The sequence below is a fragment of the Balaenoptera musculus genome, chromosome 5, assembly GCF_009873245.2.
Source record: "Balaenoptera musculus isolate JJ_BM4_2016_0621 chromosome 5, mBalMus1.pri.v3, whole genome shotgun sequence".
NCBI classification, from domain to species: Eukaryota; Metazoa; Chordata; class Mammalia; order Artiodactyla; family Balaenopteridae; genus Balaenoptera; species Balaenoptera musculus.
The window spans coordinates 118,051,841-118,069,813 of NC_045789.1; the positions used below are offsets into that span (position 1 = coordinate 118,051,841).

The window sequence follows — 17,973 nt, forward strand, 5'->3', positions numbered from 1 at the left end:
TTCACCATCTTTTTTTTTCTGTATTTTATGGATTTATTGAAAACAATAACATATTGACCATTTATACATTTTTTTTTAAAACATCTTTATTGGAGTATAATTGCTTTACAATGGTGTGTTAGTTTCTGCTTTATAACAAAGTGAATCAGTTATACATATGTTCCCATATCTCTTCCCTCTTGCATCTCCCTCCCTCCCACCCTCCCTATCCCACCCCTCTAGGTGGTCACAAAGCACCGAGCTGATCTCCCTGTGCTATGCAGCTGCTTCCCACTAGCTATCTATTTTACATTTGGTAGTGTATATATGTCCATGCCACTCTCTCACCCTGTCACATCTCACCCCTCCCCCTCCCCATATCCTCAAGTCCATTCTCTAGTAGGTCTGTGTCTTTATTCCCGTCTTGCCACTAGGTTCTTCATGACCTTTTTTTTTTCCCTTAGATTCCATATATATGTGTTAGCATACTGTATTTGTTTTTCTTTTTCTGACTTACTTCACTCTGTATGACAGACTCTAACTCCATCCACCTCACTACAAATAACTCAATTTCGTTTCTTTTTATGGCTGAGTAATATTCCATTGTATATATGTGCCACATCTTCTTTATCCATTCATCTGTTGATGGACACTTAGGTTGCTTCCATGTCCTGGCTATTGTAAATAGAGCTGCAATGAACATTTTGGTACATGACTTTTTTTTTTTTTTTTTAAATTAATTTATTTATTTATGGCTGTGTTGGGTCTTCGTTTCTGTGCTAGGGCTTTCTCTAGTTGTGGCAAGCGGGGGCTACTCTTCATCGCGGTGCGCGCGCCACGCCTCTCACTATTGCGGCCTCTCTTGTTGCGGAGCACAGGCCCAGACGCGCAGGCTCAGTAATTGTGGCTCACGGGCCCAGTTGCTCCGCGGCATGTGGCATCTTCCCAGACCAGGGCTCGAACCCGTGTCCCCTGCATTGGCAGGCAGATTCTCAACCACTGCGCCACCAGGGAAGCCCACATGACTCTTTTTGAATTATGGTTTTCTCAGGGAATATGCCCAGTAGTGGGATTGCTGGGTCGTATGGTAGTTCTATTTTCATTTTTTTAAGGAACCTCCATACTGTTCTCCATAGTGGCTGTATCAATTTACATTCCCACCAACAGTGCAAGAGTGTTCCCTTTTCTCCAAAAAATTCACCATCTTTGTAAGGTTAACACACTCTCTTTCTTCTGTATAGTAATATATATTAGTTTGAAACTGCAGTGCTGAGTACACAGTAGGTTCTCATTTAATTTATTTTCAGTTTTCTAGATAATTTACTTTAAATTACTAATTTAAATTTTTTTTCTTACAAAATCATATTTGTTGTATTCCTGACTATCTTAAAATGTTTTAAAATGACTTTTCTTCTCAAAATTTATTTATTGAAGAAAGTTAGAAAACTTAGGGAAAGTAAGAAAATGAAAGTTAATTATAACTCAGCAACCAGAGATGCTATTAACATTTTGGAATACAAAAATTCATTTTAATCTTTGCTAAACAGACTAATGTTTCCCTAAAAAAATGTGTTTAAGGTCTTTGAAATTGGAGACTGTTTATTTCACATTTAGCTTACTTTGAACATTTTGTACATTTAACAGTTTGCTAAAATGTATACTGTTAATGATTAGAAGAACCACAAAGAAGTCTGAGTTTGTGGCAAAAATTTTAGCAGACTAATATTCATCCTATTTAAAAATACTCTTACATTTAAAGTATTTTATATTTATATTTAAAATACTTTCATACTATGTGGAAATAACCATTAAGTAAAGGCTAGTAGTAATTTATACTAAGTAGCTAGAAAAGACTTAAACAATATTACTAAGGCACAAACTAATGAAAGAAAATTATGTCCATTTTTAGAAACTTTTTTAGAGGGAGGAATTTAAAACTTACTAACAAATAGTTTTACTAACTTAACAATTGTGGAAAAAGTAATATGGTATTCTTCGGAATATTAAGATGATAACGGAAAGGGGCTCAGACACTCATATCTGAGTATGGATTTTCAATATAAGAAATGAGAGAAGTTTGTATTTTGGATGTTCGTGTGGGACTGTGATTTTACTTTGTCGTGTGAGTGTATCCGTGTCCTTGGGAAGAGCACTGGTAGATGGTTTACCAGTACTGAGGAAGGATACTCCTCCATAAAAAGGTATTCAGTAATTAGCTCATGGTGACTTTGTAAATAGTGTTTAGGAAATATTTAAGAAATTTCTTTCATTACCATCTGTAAAGTATTTGAAAATCTCTTACATTTTATGCTTTAATCAAATAGGTACTTACAAGCAGATATAGAAGCCTTTGACATCAGAGAACTAACACCCAAATTTGATGTGATTCTTCTTGAACCCCCTTTAGAAGAATATTACAGAGAGACTGGCATCACTGCTAATGAAAAATGCTGGACTTGGGATGATGTATGATCAAACTTTGTACATTGTAATGAATTATTTATTTTTCAAATAAATATATGTCTGGTCAGAAAGTAATATTATAAATATTCCTACTTTTTTAGGAATTGTAAATATAGATTTATAGTATATATTATGGTTGAAGGTCTAAGGTACATTAACAAATACTATAATATCTTTAGTCTGGTTTGTCTTTTTGAGGCAGAAGTTGAGCAGGTAGTGAGTAAATCGTCTGTGGAAGACTCACAATTCCAGTCTTAAGAGTCCTTGGATGCATAGCTAGAAATAAGTCTAAAAACAGATTGAATGGTTGATAACATTCCATATTTGGTTAGTTTTAGTAAACATCAGAGTATACGTACACACACATGCACACACACACACAAACATAATTTCTACTCTTTAAAGAACTTACAGTATAATAGATTTAAGGGGCATATGTATTATATAATTGTGATATAATTCAGTATTATATAATTGTGATAATGTTATATTTTCCTGAATAAAATTGAACAAGCTGATAGCTTCAGTTAGTTACATAAAGTAATCTGTTTTTACTGATCAATAACAGAAATAACACATATTTATTGAGCACCACTTTGTACTAGGCAACTGGGTACTGGAGAGTCAAAGATGAATAAGACTTAGAATTTGGCCTTAAGGGGCACACAGTTTAATGGGATAAAATAAACAGTTACCTAAACAGTTAATTGCATTATCATATTGTTAGTTCAGTAGTAGAGGACTGCATAAGGTGATCTGAGAAAAACTGACCAAGCTGAGGAAGCTGGGGGACATAAACAAAGAGGAGGTGACACATGAACAGTAGGAATGGATAGATTAGCTGGAATTGGCCCTCTGAAGAAAAGGGTGGATTAGGGATTCCAAGCAGAAGGAACAGCAAGAGCAGAAGGGATGGAGGCAGAGAGACGGGTGAGGGAGGTCTGTGTGTAGGTTGATGGGAACACAGGTTGGGACTGTCTTGAGATGCTGTCTTCTTAGAAGCTTGGACTTGTCTTCTTAGAAGCTTAGCTTAATGCCTAAAGGCATTAAGGAGTCTTTGAAGGGCTTTAACCAGTTTAGTAAAATGGTCAGATTAGTGTGTAGAGGAGGATGGACTAGGGAAAATGAAGTCTGGAGAGGGGAGAGCAGATAGAAGACCATTGCAGTAGTCTAGTTAGGAGATGAAGGGACCCTGATGTAGGGTGATGGTAATAAGAATAGAAAGGAGGTGATAAATTCAGTAATGTTTTGTAGATACTTCTGGTGAGATCTAGTGATTGGGAAGAGGGGAAGAGTAAAGGATGACTCAGGAGTTTGAGTCTTTGGATAAATGGGTTGAGTTATCACCAGCTGAGAGAGTCAGTTTAAGAAGAGTAACAGGATTAGAGGGATTAGATTATACTGAATGTGTTGATTTAGAGGTGTATGTGAGACATTCAAGTAGAGGTTGTAATTAGAGTATGAAACTTAAAAGACAGATCTGATCATCTCAAAATACAGATTTTAAAGGGTTAGCACAATAAACCTATGAGAATAAATGAACTTGTCTTGAGATAGTGTCTCAATTAAGATACAGTGTGGCTTTACTGTAAATCCTCAGGAAACTTACATTTAAGAGGCACATTATAAAAGAGATGTGAAAAGAATGGGTCAAAGATGAATGAGGTGAACCAAGAGAGTATGAATGTCACGGAAACCAAGGGAATAGGGAATTTTGAGGAGGAGAGTGTGATCAGGAGCACTGAACACAGGAGAGGCAGGGAAGGGAAAGGACTGAAATTCTAGACTGCTTTTCCGTAGAAAACTGCTTTGAATCCTTGCACGTCTTCTTCCGAGTTAATAATTGTTAACTATTGTTAATATTACTTACTTTTCAAGATGTAATAACTTCAGTGTTTCTTCCTTGAAGCTTTTCCTTTCAGCTTCAATACCTCTGGCAATTTTATTTATTTTATTTTTATTTTATTTTACTTTACAAAAGTTTTTCCTTTCCTCTGATAAGTGTAATCTGTGTTTATTGTTGAAACACAGAAAAGTATACAGTATATAGTATCCCCAAAACTTAAGGTTAAAGATGTAATGCTGTTGATATTTATCGCTGAGAAGTTTTCCAGATAGGTTGCACAAATTTACATTCCTTCTAGTAGTGTTTAAGAAATATCTATTTCACCATATCCTCATCAAAATTGATTAATAAGATAAAACAATCTTTGTCAATTTAGTCAAAAGAAAATTGAAAAATTAATCTTATTATGTCTATGATTAGTGGTTAGGTTGAACTTTATTTTCTCTAGCCAATCTCTAAGGTTTGGTCAGTGAAGGTACAGGAGCTTCAATTATATATGATAAGCTAACAGAGTTTTTGAAATAAAGGAATTCCATTTTATATGCATATTGAAAAGTTTTGTCTGGCCCCAGAGCCCTAAGCTCTTAACGTTTATGTGATAATACCTTAAAGAAAGTGCCAGTAGCTAATATAAATAAAGTATAAATAAGAAAAGCATTCGGGTTTCACAGGTATTCTTTTTCACATTAGAGAGTCAGTAGAGGCCAGTGTGTTTTGTTTAAGAATATAAGCACTTTCTAAAAATACCAACATTTAGCATTTATAATTGTAATGTCAAGAGAGTAATTTGCTTAATGTTCTCCACTGATATGTGCCATCACTTATCTTTAACTATACCATGTATAGACGTTTGTAGGAATACATGTGTGTGTGTATTACATATTTATTTTAATTCATATTCCTATGAGAATATTAGATGAGATATCAAGACTTAAAGTCGGAAGTATAAAACTGAATAGGTTTATGCCTATTGTAATTTTTTTTCCATTATCACTGTCAAATAATGTTTTTTCACCTAGATAAATTATAGATGATGTGGTTATGATCCACTCAGGTAGAAGTTAAGATTTTCTTAATACATGAAACTAATAAATATTTGCTTGAACCGTTGTCTCTGGAACTTCTTAACTGTGACAGGAAGCTAAAAGAAAAGGAATACTATGTAAAATGGTTGCTTTTGTAGTCATTTATACAAGTATATGGTATTTCCCCAATTTAGAGATTTAATTATTGCAGAACTTTTTTTAAAATTGACACACTTAACAAATACAAAGCAAACAATTATAGTCTATTGTTTGTGACATTTCAGACTTAGTCATTATACTGAAATGTGTATATTGATTTATTTTATTTAGAACTGTTCTACTGGAAACCAAGTCCTCCCCCAGACATTTGTGCTTATGTTTTAATTTTGCCCCTATCTTTGGGGTAATTTAATCCCTTTTCAGTTTCTTTTTCTGTAAATGGTAACAGGTTGCTCTCAAGCCATAACTTATAAAATTCTGTAATTCTATAAATATGGTTTCCTGTAAACTCTTTCCATATAAAATCAAGTGTATGTATGTGCATGTGTGCATCTGCGTGTGTTGTCTTAATAGGGAATAAAAAACCAGAAGAACAAGTTTTAAGGATAAAATTTATTTTCCATTGTATTTCCTAATGAAAATTAGTACATTTAAAGAACACATTGCTGTAAGTCCTGATAAATCTCAATGGTTGTTCTTTTGGATTTAGGATGAATGGGAAACAAAATGCTTCTATGCAATATTGGTTTGATTTCTTACAGATCATGAAGTTGGAAATTGATGAGATTGCAGCACCTCGATCATTTATTTTTCTCTGGTGTGGTTCTGGGGAGGGATTGGACCTTGGAAGAGTGGTAAGATGGTGTTTTTTTAAGTGGTTTTTTAAATTCATAAGAAAAAAATAACACAATATGTTGCATAAGAAGTTTGAAGATTAATGTTATTTTGTTCTTTGTTTCTTGAACAGTACTAAAATATTCAGAAGAAAAAAATGTTTAAAAAAGAATGTGCAAAAGACAGTACCCCTTAGTTAACTAGCATTAGGGGTGAATAAATCAAAATATGATTTATTACAACTGCAGGAAGAGAATAGTTTAGAGATTTGAAACTGAACTGCAGCAAAAGCAAGCCACTTAGTGTCATTTACTGTTCATTATTAGTAGCTAAAAAGTATTCTTCTGAATAGCATTAACTCCTGAATTCCAAATGGAAGCCAAATCAAATTGGAAAAATAACAGCATCTGGAGCACATAGTTTGAATGAATGCATGAGAGTGAGAAAGAAGTTATAACGTCTCAATTTAAGTACCTTATATTTATTGTATTTCAGAACTTTTTTTGGTTTTTTGATTGGAGTATTTTGGATTTCTAAATGGAAACAAAATAATAAAGCTTTTTTATAATGGAAGCATTGCGGCTAGTTCTGGTCTCAATTCTGATGTTCAACAGTGAAACTTTGGGTAAAGAGATATTTACTCTTGTGTGTTTCAGTTACCTCACTTGTTATTGGATAATACTTTCCATTTTTAGGAAATATTACTTGATCTACTGCCTGTGATCTCATTTAAATCCTGGTAATTTTAGGAGGTTTGACAGGTGAAGAATTTAAGTAGGATTATATTGAGATAAATTTGTTCTCAAACCCTGAAATTCTGCAATTGCTTTTGTATTCTTTGTATAAATAGCAAGTTTGAGACTGTTGGATAACATCATTGCTTCTGTCATTTATTAACTCCATGGTAAGACTGTAACTGTATATAGGGTATCTATTTTATTGCTGGCACCTCCCTAAGATGCTATAGAAAATCTAAGAAAATAGAGACATACTGTATGTTTTTATAGGTATATTGGTATTTACCTTTTTTAGCTCTAATGTCTGGCTTTGGGCTTTTCTCCCACCCCCCAAATTAGGTTGAAATTGATTAGGAGGTTTTATCTATTAGTTTATGCAGCAATTTATCATATTGGTGAAAGCAGATTTTGGCTCCAAATGATTACAAAAATAATTCAGCATGATAAATACTCATGAGCTTGTGCTAAGTTGATTAGGGCATGTTGGATTTAGGCCCTTGTGATATTTAATGCAGTGCGAAACAGATATTTGGCAACAGGAACAGATACTGATCTTGAGTTTTGAGATTTTAAATTAAAAATCTAAGTCTCATTTTGTGGTGTATCTCAGTATATACAGTATAAGAGCATTCCTGGAAAGTGCGTATATTTTATGCTCCACTACATCTCTGTTTGTACTTGATCATAGTACCAACAATATTGTACTGCACAATTTACTTATTTCCCCCTACTTTGCTCTTAATCAACTAGGGGTAAGGACTATATCTTACTCATGTTTTTTTTCCCAGCAGCTAGCCAACACCTACATATGGTGGGCCTCAAAATGCCACTCTGAGTACTCACTTAGTTAGTATTTGTTATATCTTCATATATAACAGATTCTAGGACACTAAGGTTCAAATCTCTCTATTGTCTAGATTACATAAAGATGAAAGTAAAGTTTTACCCAATAAAGAAATATAAGAACAATTTTAAGTCTTTGAATTTTTGAGGTTTAGTATTAAATCATAAAAGTAACATTTTATAAGACTCTAATTTGGAAAGAAGTTATCAGTTAGAACATTTTCAACAGTTTTTAGCTTTGTCAGAGGATAGAAAGTTGAGGTGGAAGGAACAAAATTATCTTTTGTTCTTTTTCTGATTTTAAGACATTTTATTTCAAAATAACTTCAGTCTTACAGAAAAGTTCTAAAAATTATGCAACAATCCACATTTACCATTCACCCAGAAGCTCAAATGTTCACATTTACTTTTTTATTCTCCTCTCCCCTTCACTCTCTCTTTTACTCTTTTTCATTCTTTCCCTTTTTCCCTCCCCCATTTCAGAGTACATTCTAGACATAATGTCCCTTTCCCCCTAAGTGCTTCAGTTATATTTCTGAAAGATAAGGTCATTTTCTTATATAATAATAGTACAATTATTAGCATCATAAAATTAACACTGTTTTGATACTATTCTCAATAAGACAGTTTTTGCAGTTGTCCCACTTATAACATCTATATAGTAAAAATAATTTTTCTCTGGTCTTAGGATCACTCAGTGTCATCAGTTTTCATGTCTCTTCAATCTTCTTTTATCTGGAAGACTTTCTTAGTTTTTCTTATCTTTCATGACCTTAACATTTTGAAGAGTGTGGCCCATTTATTCAGAATTATCTTTTGAATTATTTTCTGATTAAAGAGGGACTGAGTTTTCTTATGATTTAAAACTTTCTATTGATGACAGTAGAAGGTAGTATTAAAGAATCAGAGTATTATGTAATCCTTTCTATGTTTTGATATCAACTGTATATTAATATTTAGAAGGTATATGTGTATTCTGTATAATGGCTGTATATTTAAAGACTAGTATTTCTTTTTTTCTATTTCTGCACAAAGACAAAATTACTGTGACACCTTGGAATTTAATGTCTCAAACCTCTAGGAAGTTTTTAATGCTGGTTGGTTATTTTAAGTATTGTTTATTTCTTTTAGCTAAGGATTTTTAAAAAAATTCTTTCATTTCTAGTGTTTACGCAAGTGGGGTTACAGAAGATGTGAAGATATTTGTTGGATTAAAACCAATAAAAACAATCCTGGGAAGACTAAGACTTTAGATCCAAAGGCTGTCTTCCAGAGAACAAAGGTATTGCCTTTACTGTTTTGTTTTCTTTATTTTCATTATTTTCTCTCAAGCTTTTCCAAATGACTATATACTGTTTAATTAATTTTGGTGGAAAGGTCCTTCTCTTTGACTTGTACAAATGGCATTGAGCATTAAAGTAATACATCCAAGTTAATTTTAAAATATTTTATTCACTCAGATCAACCTATACTGTGCTGGAGAAGGTATTCCTGTATATCGTAAACTGCTGTAATTCTGAGTCAGATATGGGCTTTTAGTACTTCTGACCCTGAGATTTTTTTCCTTTCTCTATGCTCAGAGAAAAGAAATGGCAGCAAGACTCATAGCTGGCCAGCTTAGATGAATACTTCTTTCACCTTCCTTTCTTTTTTCTACATAAGAACCTGAACAAGAACCACTGAGAACCTCTGCTTCAGAGAACTGCCCAGCTAGTTATCAGGGTTTAACAGTTTGTCCTCCAGTCTTTCACTCTTCAGGGAGCCTCTGGTGGAGAGTCTTTTTAAAGTCTTTCCTGGACTAGAAATTCTGTTTGAAGGGAATCTTAGCCATCCTTGCTATTATTGGTTCATAGAGTCAAGTGAGATTAAATTTATTTAAATCATACTCTGTCATCCAGATTAAATAGAGGTCAAAAAGCAAACAACAAAAAAGGAAATCGTTTGATTTTCACATTTACTTATGTTGAGTATTTATAAGTCTGTATCCATGCTTAAAGTCCTCTCCATATGAAAAGGCTTATACGTTATATATAGTTTTGATCTTGGGTCATGTGAGGCCCAGTATAACATCATTTTAAGATTCCAAGGTCAAGTGCCATGCCCATAACTGCTGAAGACAAGTTATTATCAAGGGTTGCATAGGAAAAGATTCTACGGTTGTTGACTCAATTCTAAAATGTCATGTCCCCAAGTTTAATACTCTAATGTCTAGTTTCCCTGGCAGTCTTCTCAGATCCAGAGATCCAGGTTTTTCCTTGTGTGTTTTTGCCCATAGACCTGTATCCCAAAGATTCAGAGAAATGAGGATTGTTTTGGAATTGGGGAACGTCAGAAATGTAAAATGTTATGAAATATGACTGTTGATGAAAAGAGATTAATTGTTCTGCTCTTATTGTTATTTAGGAACATTGCCTTATGGGGATCAAAGGAACTGTTAAGCGTAGCACAGACGGGGACTTCATTCATGCTAATGTTGACATTGACTTGATTATCACAGAAGAACCTGAAATTGGCAATATAGAAAAGCCTGTAGAAATTTTTCATATAATTGAACATTTTTGTCTTGGTAGAAGACGCCTTCATTTATTTGGAAGAGATAGTACAATTCGACCAGGTAAGACCTCAGGAGGAAAAAAAAACTTTGATAGTTCCTTGGGATATAGATGTTAAGAAAGAGCACACAGTGTTATGTAAAATAAAATTCTTATATATTTGATTCCTCTTCTTGCTATACTTCAGATATGCTAAGCTCAGTCTTGTCTCAGTACTCTTCCATGGACCTCTCTCCTATCATTCAAATACCTGATGGACCTTTTCTCACAACCCTGTCTAAATTAGCCAACTTGCCACTCCACTCCCTTCCTCCCACTGCTCTCTTTCCCTTTAATCTATTTTCTTTTTCTTCATAGCACTTATCGTTATCTGAATTATAGATTCATTTGGGCATATGTTTATAGTCAGTCTCTTTAGTATGCAGTCTCATAGAAACAAAGATTGTTTTTTTCTTTTCTTTCTACCCAGCATTCAGGTTATTGAGTAAATATTGTGTTGAGTGAAGAAATGCATAAAGGACATTTGGTCCCGTCCAAAACGTCTGTAAGATATTTGGTCCACACCAGAATGTCCTTGATATATGGCCCTGTCCAAAACCATTTGGCATGGACCAAATTTGCTCATGGATGTTTTGGATAGGGCTAAATTTCAAGTATCTTCTGGCATGAACCAAATGTCTTAACTGACTTTTTGGACAGGACTAAATGTCTGCTAATAAAATGATCCTGCAGAAAATAACCATACCTTTGTGAAATACAGATCTTGGCTTTATTAGAAACTAAAGTACCTGGCTTCTTTCCTTAAATGTATCATGATGTTGTTTCATCAAAATTTTAACACTTTACTAAATCGGTATAATGTGAATTTACTATTTTGAAAAAAAAATGAGTAGAAAATAATAATCTATTATGGACTAGGATTTTCTTTTATAGAGGGCACAGCTTTTGTTTACAAAGTATTGTTGAAATAATAGTGCGTTCTGTTTCTTCTCAGGAAACATAGAGGTAACTTTTAAGAACATTGCATCGCTTCAGTCACAATATACAAAATCAACCTGTTTGGCCTTAACATGCTAGAAATGCTGTTTAAAGCTGAAAAAAAAAAAAAAAAAAGCTGAAATGAGCCAGGATCTTATTTGTCTTAAACAGTCTATATTTTATAAAAAGTAAAAATTCAAGAAGTTACAGTGGAATAATTGGCCTTAAAAGTACCTAAGAATTTAGAAGAAACTCTGATGTTCATTCTAAAAAAAAAGTAATCCTTAAAGTTGCCTTATGTATGTATGACGTAATCCACCACTCCTCTACCCCCTCCTCAGCCCCGTCAGCTATTTCTTTGTGAGTGTGCGTTGGTGAACACAATATCTTAAAAATATTTCAGTTGTAGAAACTGATGGCCTTAAATTTCATAAAATTGTGTAAAATGATAAAGAGAAAAGTAAAACTACATTCTCTTTACAAAGAAATATTTTGCATGTGAAATGTTTACTCTGGGGCTTGGCTTTAGAGAAAATGTTTCCTATATTTAAAAGTAAATTTTTGCTTCTGGCAGGTTGTTATTCAGTATTGTGTTGCTTAAGTTATCATTTTGTCATTGCTTTTTGGCTTAATATTGTGGTCAAATAACATATACCATAAGATTTCACTCGTTTGTAATTTGTTAAGATTTGCTTTTGACCCAATTTAGATAAATATTCTAAGTCTGATTGAAAAGAATGTAACAATATATAGTTTTTTTTGATTGGTTGTAGTATTTGTTGTTGCTGTTTATATCAGCCATGTCTTTACTGATTTTTTTTTAAACTACTTATTCTATGAGAAAGGTATGTTAAAATCTATTAGGATTATGGGTTCGTGGTTTTGTTTAGTTGTTAGTTTATATCTGAGATTCTGTTAGGTGTATCTAAAAGGTAAAAATTTTTATGTCTTCCTAGACCCTCTTAGTATTATGAAATGTCCTTCTTCAGCCAGTGTTTCTCAACTTTAAATTCTACTTCATCTGACATTATTATAGCTATTTCAGCTTCCTTTTGGTTTGTGTTTGCTTGGCATATTATTTCCAGCCTTCTACTTTCAATCTTCCGTATCCTTACATTTAAGGTGTATCTCTTGTGTGCAAACACATAGTTTTCATCCATTTTTTCTTTATCTTTTAATTGAATTGTTTAGTCAGTTTATATTTAATGTAATTTCTGATATATTTGGGCATAAATTACCATCTAACTGTTTGCTTTACATTGGTACCACCTGTTCTGTGTTCCCTTTTCTCTCGTTTCTTTTGGATTAAGTATTCTTGTATTATTCAATTTTTCTTTTTTTTAATTAGCTTGTTAGTTAGATATTGTTTTATTGTTCCTTCAGTGTTTATCTCGGAAATTGCAGCATGCATACTTGAATTATTCTAAATTAAAATAGTATATTGATTTTTAAAGGGTGGGAATGCTATGGTTTAAATTTAATCTTTTTAAAACAGTTTTTCTCAATATACATACAGTTCATGCATAAGTCACTACATACATAGTATATATACAGCTATAGAATGAGCTTTGAGTTGTTTAGACTTCCACTGAACATATACATGAACATCTTGTTTGGAAGTTTTGTGGATGATTTTACTCTCTTATCAAAGTAAAATATTTTGGCAGCAGAGCTTGTGGTAAGCAAATGTTTCCTCTTCACTGGCTTAAAAGAAACATCACTAGATACTCGAGTGGTGTGTTTTTCAGAAACTGTAGATGTCCATATATATTGAATATCAAGATTATGGCTCTAGTGTTTGAGGAAATAAGGAACAGATTTTTTCTTCCATCATTAACCTGTTCTACCCAAAAACAGCTCCTGAATCTGGGAACAGTCTCCAGTGGCAACTGCTGTTTAAAGGAAGTAGAAAACTTTAAAGAAAAAGCAAAACTATTTGAAGAGTAAAAGCAACATCAAACAGATGGATATCTTTTTAATAATTGAAAATTAGTGTAACAACATTAAAGATAACTTTGAAGAAGGAAAGAGATTCAATCTCACTACTTCCAAGAATTATTTTCATTTTTTTTACATAATACTTTCCACTCCTCTTGTGCATACACATTTTTATATAACTGTAGTCATCATTTTGTATTTTTCTCAATATTATGTCAAGTATATTTCTACATTTTAAATAATTAGTTATAATGCTTTTAATGGCCTTATAGCATTATTTTAATGTGTTTTTTTTTTGAACACGAGTAGAAGAACCTAAGGAGTAGAGAGAATAATTGTTACATATATTATAGGTATAAGCATAAGCAGCAACTAAAATAGAAATTTTGCTTGATGCCAATTTTTATTTATAACTATAACATAATGGGGGGTTTTCTCCATCCATTTAGCTGTGGCCACTTTACCCACTTTAGATTATACATTATATCTTTCATATACGATCTACTTCTATCTGTATCTGTACCAGTTGAACAAAGTCTTATTGGTACAAATTTTATTTTTTGCTTCGAACTACTATCCAATTCTTTATCTTTGCCCATTCTTGCAAAAATTATTTTATTTTATTCTATTCTATTTATTTGGTTGCGCTGGGTCTTAGTTGTGGCAGGTGGGTTCCTTTGTTGTGGCTTGCCGGCTCCTTAGTTGTGGCAGGCGGGCTCCTTAGTTGTGGCTTGTGGGCTCCTTAGTTGTGGCATGTGAACTCTTAGTTGCGGCATGCATGTGTGATCTAGTTCCCTGACTAGGGATCAAACCCAGGCCCCCTGCATTGGGAGTGCGGGATCTTAACCACTGTGCCACCAGGGAAGTCCCACAAAAATTATTTTAGTATTAGATTTAGTAAAACAAAATTAAGAAGGAATATCTGCTTGGGGAAATTATAAGTAGTTGGAGGTTAACCATGTAAATAAATAGGAGCAATTGAGGGAAGTCTGTTCAAGGGGCCTTAATTTATTTGGGTTGAATCCTCAAATGCACTTCTTCCTCAAGGAGGTAGTCAAAGGTATATATCACATATACCATAGGAATACTCTTTACTGTTGCTTTAAAAGGTTTAAAAATTGCTATATGAGTCGTATATGCTGAAGCCAGGCTAATTTAAACTTACTTGGGTCTTAGTAATTCCTTTAGAAGTTGTAATAAAACGCTGTTGCAGTGAAGAATTTGTGGGTGGGAGGCGGAGTCCCTTGCAGTTTACTCTGTAAAGATTTACATGTCTTATTTATGTAAGAGGCAATATAGCATGAAAGAGGCAATATTAACTATTTTTATTAAATCTTTGAATTTTCTCCTTTCTTTCCTCTTGCTTGTGTGTTGTGTTTCACAACACAACATACATGCCAAAAAACAAACCAGAAGGGAGCAAGTAGAAGTCTCATAGATTCAATTGTCAGTGAGACCACATAGGTGTGCAGTGTACTCTTTCATCTGATTAGGTACTTCTCTACTTATCAGGGTGGTATCTACTAGATGAGACATAAAAGGCACAATCTGATTTATCTGTCATTTTTTCTTCATATATTACAGATCTTAGTTATCTATGCACTGTTAGATACTGATGATCTTTTTAAATGCTGAGCAAAATTTTGTACAAAAATGGCTACTATATTTTAGAATATGATCCTAGTAAAATATTTTGCATTTTATAGCATTTTATAATAGACCTAATATTCTAAGAAATAATCTTCACAATGATAGGGCAGAAATAGTGTGAACCTATGAAGAACCTGATTCTTAGAGATTCCTCGACCTGCCCTAATGAGCAAGAATCACCACACCCAGGGAACCTTGAAGCATGGTGTGTCTCTCAGGCATTTACAGTTAATTTGTAGTTCCTCCCATTCCAGATACAATGTAGTCAAAAAGAAACCATCCTTATTATAAGCAGAGTTGTCCAGCAATGTAGTTGACCAAAATACCTTTTTAACCTATAGAAATGTAAAGTGCAATGGAAATTCTGAGAGAAAATTAATTTCATTTCATATAAGATATATATTTGAAGTGGATGTTGAAGGAGGAATTTTCAGCAGGTTGACAGGATAGGAAAAGTAATAGGCACAGAGGTGGAGATCAGTACCCAAACAGTTAACTGTAACAGTTCATTGTTTTTACTCCAGTGAAGGTGTCATGAAAAACATTAATGAGCAATGTGATTGGAAAGCTAGTTCATACCTCATTGTATAAGACTTCAGATTCCATGTTTACAAATTTGGGCTTTGTGGAAAGCCCAGAAGGTTGTGTAGGGAAGGAACATAGTTTAAGCTTTGCTTTAGGCTTTCCACTTTTAAAGGGAGGAGAGGTTGGGAGATCATTACAGTTTATATGTATGTCTGTTACATGTGTTAGGGGAATAGCCTAGTAGAAAAATAAAGACTAAAATTTAAGGGTGGCAATAGAAATGGAAAGATGGGAATGAATAGGAGCAGCATGGTCGTGGTTGAATTCCTGAGACCTATCAGCTGGGTTAATATTGTGGTTGGGAAGAGTAGAGGCAAAAGTGAGTTTCAGGATGTTAATCAGAAAACTGTTGTATCATTTCTACAAGTAGGAAGGTGATATAAAATTTATTAAATTTCCACTAAGCCCAAACTCAGTATAGTGTGTAATATTTTCTTTTCTAAGTGCTGTTCTCACAGAATGTGAAATATGGATGGAGACAATGAAGAGGTTATATTATAAAAGTTGCAGTCTAGGAGGAGAAACAGGATATATACATATGAACTCTTTACGACCATGATTAAATGCCATGTGTTCTGTAAAAAGTATCAATATTGGGTGAGTGATTAGGACACCTTTAAGAATGCATTGGAGATTTGAAATAGCTCCTAAAGGATCAATAAGAGAGAATTGGAAAAAAGAAAAAGAAAGGATAATCTCTTTTCCCTCCATTTCAGGCTGGCTTACAGTTGGACCAACTCTTACAAATAGCAACTACAATGCAGAAACGTATGCATCCTACTTCAGTACCCCGAATTCCTACTTGACTGGATGTACAGAAGAAATTGAGAGACTTCGACCAAAATCACCTCCTCCCAAATCTAAATCTGATCGGGGAGGTGGAGCTCCCAGAGGAGGAGGAAGAGGTGGGACTTCTGCTGGCCGCGGGCGAGAAAGAAATCGATCTAACTTCCGAGGAGAAAGAGGTGGTTTCAGGGGGGGCCGTGGAGGAGCACACAGAGGTGGCTTTCCACCTCGATAGTTTTCAGGACAGTAATCCTATTAATGCCCCTTCACCTTCTTTCTGATAGTTTGAATTTCAACTGGGAGACATTGTTTAGAACTCTGTTCCAACTTGCACTTTGCTTTAGTTTCTCCAAGCTGCAGGAATATTTTACCCAACCTCCCTTGCAGTTGTCACTGTCTGGTTTTGTCCAGAATAAATGAGTCATCCTGCCTTTTGTCATGTGCATGTAACCGAACAGAATGGAACAACACAAATACTTTCACTTTCAGAGACAGAATTTATTCTGATAGATTTCAACTAATTACAAAGGCTTTTGCTTTTTAGAAATAAAGTGAGCAGTGAAAAAGACCCAATCTGGAGTATCATACTAATGCTGACAGTAGTTGATAATGGGCATCCTGCCACTGCTGTCACAGCAAATGGGAAGCTGTTTGACAGCCTTGATGGAATGGAGTTGGGACAGATGATGAACTTCTCTTAGGCTTTTAATATTTTCTTGTTGAAACAATAAAAAGAGACTTCTTTTTTCTTTCTTTATGAAAAATCTTAAACTCATATAATTTGACCACAGAAGAAATTGAGAGACTTGGAACAAAATCACGTCCTCCCAAATCTAAATCTGACTGGGGAGGTGGAGCTCCCAGGGGTGGGAAGGGAAGAGGTAGAACCTAGTAGGCAGACATTACAAAGAGAAAAAAAAAATACTCATTATAATCTCAGTTGTGCAGCTACTGATGACTGTTAACAATACTTCCTAAAAAACAAACAAGGACAAATATCCAAGTGCTAGAACTTTGGTATGGACTTGATCTTGGATTGACTTTCAAAGCAGTTTCATATTCCTTAACAAAATAAAAGAATTGGACGCAACAGAGACACCTGGTTATCAGGTACTTGGTTTAAACATTTTGGGGAATAAAGTACTTGGTGATGAGGAAACGACATGCATCTTTAAACTTGTTACGGAGAAAACTTAATGTAAAACCAATTACAGAAGACCCTCATCTTAAGAAGAGAGTTTGGAAAATGGAACTGCAGTTGCCTTTTAAGGGACTGGTTTCCCAGATCAGTTAGTTATGTGAGACTTTACGTTGTCATTTCTCTTTCTGTACTGTAACCCATGTTTTAAATGAATTTGCTGAATGAAATAATGCCATTATTGTTCTTGATAAATCTATTTTTTATTTTGTGTATGATTTTTCTAATGAAACTTTAAACCTTTGAAATTTGGGAGTCTCTTTTCTGTGAGTGGAATTGTCGTTGTTACCAAATGAAAAAGGACTGACCTAAGATGAGACTATTCTCTTGGTCTGTGAGTAACCGTTCTGTGCTTTTCATTGGCTCATAAAATGAGGTTTTGTTATATCCACGAAAGACTCAGTTTGAAGATAAGGACTGAATTACAGAAATAGGCTTGAGATCCTTAAAAGCCTGATGAATTTAACTTGTTCAACCTGTTAGTGCTTTCTAGTACAGATAGCATTAGACTAACGCTTTTCTTGATGTAGATGTGATGTGGAACTGTTGGTTAGAATTT

The 17,973-nt window shown here is 34.0% G+C and overlaps 1 protein-coding gene across 1 annotated transcript in view; it reads left to right on the forward strand.

The window, feature by feature from the left end:
• METTL14 (methyltransferase like 14) overlaps positions 1-17,610 on the forward strand; it is a 33,437-nt gene extending 15,827 nt beyond the window's left edge. The window contains exons 7-11 of the mRNA XM_036853449.1: positions 2,304-2,445; positions 6,075-6,167; positions 8,893-9,009; positions 10,131-10,341; positions 16,147-17,610. Of these exons, the coding sequence (XP_036709344.1) occupies positions 2,304-2,445; positions 6,075-6,167; positions 8,893-9,009; positions 10,131-10,341; positions 16,147-16,451 (868 nt within the window). The 3' untranslated portion in view covers positions 16,452-17,610. The remainder of the gene's footprint in view (positions 1-2,303; positions 2,446-6,074; positions 6,168-8,892; positions 9,010-10,130; positions 10,342-16,146) is intronic.
• The last annotated feature ends 363 nt before the right edge of the window (positions 17,611-17,973 follow it).